The sequence below is a fragment of the Gekko japonicus genome, unplaced genomic scaffold (genome assembly GCF_001447785.1).
Source record: "Gekko japonicus isolate JY-2015 unplaced genomic scaffold, Gekko_japonicus_V1.1 scaffold785, whole genome shotgun sequence".
Classification (NCBI taxonomy): domain Eukaryota; kingdom Metazoa; phylum Chordata; class Lepidosauria; order Squamata; family Gekkonidae; genus Gekko; species Gekko japonicus.
In genome coordinates, this window is record NW_015160232.1 from 166721 (window position 1) to 173038 (window position 6318).

General features: G+C 39.6%; 1 protein-coding gene across 1 annotated transcript in view; it reads left to right on the forward strand.

Annotated features, from left to right (window-relative positions):
- Positions 1-5490, forward strand: part of RPL14 (ribosomal protein L14) — an 8449-nt gene extending 2959 nt beyond the window's left edge. Inside the window, exons 4-6 of the mRNA XM_015412477.1 lie at positions 2019-2118; positions 3995-4048; positions 5376-5490. Coding sequence (XP_015267963.1) covers positions 2019-2118; positions 3995-4048; positions 5376-5450 — 229 coding nt within the window. The 3' untranslated portion in view covers positions 5451-5490. The remainder of the gene's footprint in view (positions 1-2018; positions 2119-3994; positions 4049-5375) is intronic.
- Positions 5491-6318: the final 828 nt, after the last annotated feature.

Here is a 6318-nt window from a genome sequence, read left to right on the forward strand (position 1 = left end):
CTACAAATTTATGTTTACATTTAGCTTTTAAATAAAAAATATTGAAACAGAAAGGACAAATATTACTTGATTATAGTGTCACATATGGGCAATAATATAAATTCTATAAAATTTGACATAGAAAAATCTCAGATCTTCACTTGGATGTCTTCTTGTCTTTATGCTTCTTCTTTTGCCAGGGGATTTTTACTTTATAAGATCTGGGGGCAGCAGCTCCCAGGTCAGAATCAAAGATTTCACCCAAGGATGCCGAAGTAGAAGAAGAGCTGTCAGTTGCGGACTCCTGATGTTCACTGTTTTTTTCTATCACCTTCTCTTCCTCTGCATTCTTTCTTTGTTTTGTTGGAGTTTGATATTGCTTCAGGAATGATTCTGCTTTAGAGAGAGAGTCAATCTTTTCCTTCTTCTCTCTGTAGTTGAATATAAGACCTTCTGGTAAAATCAAATGGAACATCTTTGAGTATTTTTATCTCTTCCTCTTGAATTTTTAATATTATGCCAGTAGATGCTTTAAGTATCCTCTTGTTGATCGTTTTGCAAATATTTCCCCTGGAAGATTGTTTTTTCCCACAAACTCTGAATAGGTTCTATAAATCATGTTTATATCTGCTTGCAATATTTCAGGTCTGCTGTTGATCAAGGGGGCTAATGCTTCATAAGATTTCTCTTAAATTTTCATCTTTTTTTTCCAGTACCCCTTGGAATCTTAAAACATATAAGGATCTTTCCACCTGTAATTGTAGTAGTTGTTGTTTTTCAAAAGCTCTGTTTTTATCTGTGATGTCCATTCTTTGGTCCATTTCTTTGGTCTTAGTTTCAACCTTTTTAAGCTTTTGGGCCGTCTTCTCTGATTTTACTTTAGTCTCCTTCAAGTCCTTCTGCAAATCATCAAATTTCTTGTTGAGATTCTGCAGCAGATCCAGCAGGGGGCGCAAAGCTTCAGGAATCGTACCAGCTATATCAGTGGTATTTTCCGGTCTTGTGACCGGTGATGTTGTGCTGGCAGTTCCTGTGGTGACTTTGGGCGCCATTTCCCCCCCTCGCTGCGACATTCTTTACATTAAGTTGAAAGTTCTTAAAAGTTGTAAGGTTTTTCTATGCAATGAATATCAGGTCCCGCTGCATTGCGATTAAGTTGGATGGGTTTCTAACAGCTAAGTATCGGCTTGCTTCCCATTTAGCTGTATCGGCTTGCTTCCCATTTAGCTGCTTTTTACGCTGTATGGTAGGGTTCTTCCTCCCAAGAGTTCCCCCCCCCCTTTTCTATGGAGCTTTGCCGTCTCACTGTCAGTTCTTCCACCCACTTCGTGTTTGTCTTTCTTTTGAAACTTCTTCACTCCCTTTTTTAGTTGCTGAATATCTTCCCATAGGGAGAGTCCTTTTTGCTTAGGTCCTTGCACGCTCTGGTCCGGTAAACATCTCTAGTCGCCATTGGTGGTCTCAGGACCGCAGGACCTTTAGGAGCTAAAAAGAGCCTCAATCCCCAAGCCGCGGCTTCGGGAGTGGCTCCTTCTGCACCCCAGGCTAGAAGCCCTCTACAAGGGCTTCGGGGGGATCAAAAGCGTCTGATTCCTCTCCCTGCCGCCCCGATCCAAAAGCACACCCATCGGAACTCGATGGGATGTGTTCGTTCGCGAGTCTCCAAAACCAGAAGTCCCCATTTGAAAGCAGGTCTTAACACTCTGCATATGCCAGGGTACACTTCAAAATAATAACATGTTTAGGGGTTTTTGAGAAGCATTGCTAGTTCCACCAAGATGGGCTGACATGATGCAGTTGTGTCTGCTAGAGACCTGTAATGTGACATAATCATAGATACAAAGATAGAATGTAATGAAGAAATTGGTTGCTATCAACTTCTGCCATCTTACTATTACTTTAAAAAAGGAATCTCTGGAGAGATTAAAACAGTCTGTTTTAGTGCCTGGCATAACTGACTTTTTGAGATTGATTTGTAAATTGAAACCAGAAGCCTTTCTTTATAATAACAAATGTGTTGTCTTTTTAAAAAAATCTAGTGCTCGCCAGAAGTATGTGCGTGCTGCCTGGGAGAAGGAAAACATTAATGAGAAGTGGAAAACCACAAGATGGGCACAGAAGATTGAGGCCAGGGAGAAGGTATGCTTTGAAAATAGCATAGAATAATACCGCTAAGATCTGAATTGTTGCTGAGGTAGCCTCTTGGGTAGCTGAAGGTATGCAGTTGACTTTAGAAGAACAAAAAGTTATTGCTGTATTATATTTTGATCCTGCTTTTCATCCAAAACTGGTCTCACAAAGCAGTTGACATGAGCTAAACACCCACCAAACCCATGCTCATGACAGTTCCATAAAAATATTCTTCAGGTGGCTGCTTCCTGCTTTCCATTTGTTAAGCCCTGTCAGTGGCAATCGTAACTTGGAGGATAAAAACTTTGCCCTGTAATGGGGCTCATTCACAATAGAGAGGTGCCTGATTGTTAACTCTTCCCTCATGTCCTCCACAATAGATGAAAATATTCCGCAACTGAAGCCATTAGCTTTTGATGTGCTGGCTGTTTAGAGCCCTTTATAAACCATGTGATGCTTTCTAACAGCTAAAAGCTCTGCTTCAATGATACACATTCAGGGGCACTTTAATGAGAGCCAGTTTGGTGTACTGGTTAAGTGCGCGGACTCTAATCTGGGAGAACCGAATTTGATTCCCCACTCCTCCACTTGCAGCTGCTGGATGACCTTGGGCAAGCGATAGTTCTGACAGCTCTCCTTGAAAGGGCAGTTCTCAAAAGAGCTCTCTCAGTCCCACCTACTTCACAGGGTGTCTGTTGTGGGGAGAGGAAGGGAAAGGAGTTTGTAAGCCGCTCTGAGACTCCTTCAGGTAGTGAATGGTGGGGTATAAATCCAATCTCCTCCTCCTCCTCCTCTTCTCTTTATGGTGTAACTGATAGGGCTTTGATGAGTATTGTGTCTGTACTGTTTGTAAAAGCTTTTTGTGTATGACAGCAACATCACACAGCACTTAGAGCAGGGGTGTCGAACTCATTTGTTATAAAGGCCGTATGTGACATGTGAGACCTTGGTGGGCCAGGCCATGTATGTCATAAAATGTAATACCAGGTTTTTTATTTAAAATAAAAACATGCTTAAAACCAGGTTTTTTATTTAAAATAAAAACATGCTTAAAACATTAGCACTCTTGCAATATTTTGTTTATTTAACAGTGTCTGATAACCGACACCTCTTGCTCTGAATTATTGCATCAAAATGTCTGTGCTGTTGCAATCTTGAGTATGCTGTTCAGGTGTGTATTTGTAAGCTGCAAACCTACGATGATGCAGCAGCAGCAGAACTGGAAGAAGAAGCAGAAGATAGCCAGTTCCACTGTGGGCCTGATAGAAGCCCTCCAGGGCCTGATCCGGCCCCCAGGCAGCATGTTTGACACCCCTAAGTTAGAGGGTAACAAACAGTAGCATCAGTGACAGCAGCCGTAGAACATACCGTATTAAAGTTAGGCATTTGCTGCTATATTATAATTGTTAAAAACAGGCTGTCAGTTTTAACCTATGTTAAATCACTGGGGCAGATTTTAGATGGTAGGCCTCAGCTTGAAGTGAACTCTTTCATTTTGATAGCCATATTTGCTTTATGGTGGTGGAGAAATATGAGTGAAAAAGTACGGAATGAAAGATGACCATCCTCCTAAGAATGAGTAGTGTTGTTAAAGTATAAATTGTTCAAGACACCTACATAACCTTCCTGGTACATAGTTTTTTTTAACATTCAGACGGAAATGGTTAATTTTTAAAAAACTGTTAATTTAGTGGAAAGGTCAGCTCTACGTACATTTTCTTTACCCCTTCAGAAGAATGCCCCAAATGTTAATTGGGAGGAATGAGATGTCTTGTTTTATTGGGTTCAAAACCATTGTCTTCAGACTCTTTGATATCAGGTTACTTTGTAAGAATGTTTAAAGTTCTTAATAATTTTCTTTTCATTTTAAAAAATCTTCCCGTAGAAAGCCAAGATGACAGATTTTGATCGTTACAAGGTCATGAAGGCCAAGAAAATGGTGAGTAAACGGCATATAAATTTTACAAATCAGAATCACTGATTTCAGAAACAATGCAGGATTTACTGGTTGTCTTTGTATTTGGAGTGTGGTTTACCGTCAAATGTTGCTTTGGGTTTATTTTCTAATGTACAGTCTTGGGGCTAGTTCTTTTGCTTGCCTGGTCGCTTTTCCATGTGATCAGCTACACGTGCACCTGTAATTATGTGAAGAAACAGAAATGTGAAAATTCAGTATATATGCGTGCAGCTAGCGCACAATGTAGTAATAGAAATTGCTTCAGCTTTGCCTGTTTGCATTCCAGTTTAGTCTTCAGTTTGTCCAGGTGGCTGCAAGCATGCATGTTTTCAGGCCAGGACATGGCTAAAAAAGCAGATAACCATCAAGTAGTTCTTAGCAAAACAAAATGAAATATGCAGCTTGTTATCCCTCAAACTCTTTAAAATTTGATAACCTGTTTTTCCTTAGTACAGACTTGATTCCTGGCTAGTTCCCATGTCATTTTGAATTATAACTGAGAAAAATGTTCCTTGAGCTTTTGTAATCCAGTCATTAGTGCATGGGCTGGATGACATAAAATTATTTCTTCTGAAAGCAGTGGTGAAATTCTTAAACCTTTCGGGTGTGTATGTCAAAAGGGCTAGATGTACCATCTTTTCTCTCAGTTGCCACAACCATAAATGACGTCCATTTCTACTTGGTAGGCTGTTTTGTGCATTTCTACTTGGTAGGCTGTTTTGTGAGAAAGATCTTTTCTCACAGAGTGCTACTCTGTGAGAAAAGATCTTTCATTTTTAATAGTGACGATGTATCCTTAACACTATTTGAATGAAGCTATTATCGTGCTTGGTGTGAACATTTGGTAGCTTCATGTTCCATTAGTTGTCAAGTCGTTGAGCGATTACAGCCTCTATATTTCCTGCTCAGCCAAGAGAGCTAGAAGCTTAAAAATGAAGGCTGAAATCCCACATTTATTTATTCAGTACATTTTTACCCTGCCTTTTAATTATAAAGAAAGCCTGTGCGATGTAGTGGTTAGATTCAAATTCCCCACTCTGCAATGGAAGCTTGTTTAGTGACCAGGACGGGGGCGGGGAGCCACCCACCCCTCAGCCCTAACCTACTTCATAGGATGGTTGTGTGGATGAAATGGAGGAGAGAATGCTGTAAGCTGTTTTGGGTCCCCATTGGGGGAAAGGTGGAATATAAATAAAAAAAGCCCTCAGGGCAGCTTACATATACTTTCAATAGCCCAAATGCAAATAATGAATGATAATTAAATAGGCTTCACTTCTTTTGCTTTTTAAAATGATTTTTTTTGTTACAGAGAAACAGGATCATCAAGCATGAAGTAAAGAAGCTCCAGAAGGCTGCTGCTGCTGCTCCCAAAAAAAAAGCATAAATTGTCTGTAGTCAAATAAACTTCGTTTATATATACCTACTATGATGACTTGTGTATTCTTAAATTGGTTTTTACCAAACTACCTAATAAATGGAATGCTATCTTTTGAGGTGCAACTGAACCAAAACTCCATTTTGTGGCTTCTAAATACATTTAGATCCAAAATGGAGAGTTTGGCTTAAAAGAAAATCACATGAAATGTTTTGAGACTGTTGAAGGTACCATGTGTGATTTAGGGAACGTTTAGGGCTGTCAAATCCCATTGAAGCATAGGGGTACTTATACATGTAATTCTGTGCCTATATCCTATGGGTCTTTATGGAAAAAATTAAAAGGATATTGATATATCCAAAATTAACAGGATATATTTATATATCCTTTGAGATCCTTATATTCACCAGGGGGAGGCATGATGCCCATATAGATTCAAGTGCCTGCTCCCTCTGCCGAGTGGGTATGAAAAGATGGAGAGGTCTTTATTTTCTCCATGCCATCCCCTATGTAATATGGCACTCGTGGGCTATTGTGAACAGTTTCAGCATTTTGCGTTGAGAAGAAAGTACTTTCTAGCTACATTACGGATATTAGTGTTGTCATTTCTTCAGACTTAGCAAGTAGAGAAGCACTTCACAGAATTACTTTCATCTACGTATGTGTGGGTGTATAATTAGAACTTTGTTACAAATTCTGCAAGTAGCTTATCTGCAGAATGTCAAGTTTTCTTGCCTCATACTTCGAGAAAAGAATTAGCATGATTTAATCTGCTTTGTCAGAAACATTTTCATGGGCTCATAGCTGTTATTCGAATGTGAGGAACATGCATAAAGGCTTCCATTCTGAGGTTTTCCAAAGACTGGTTTTCTTGCAA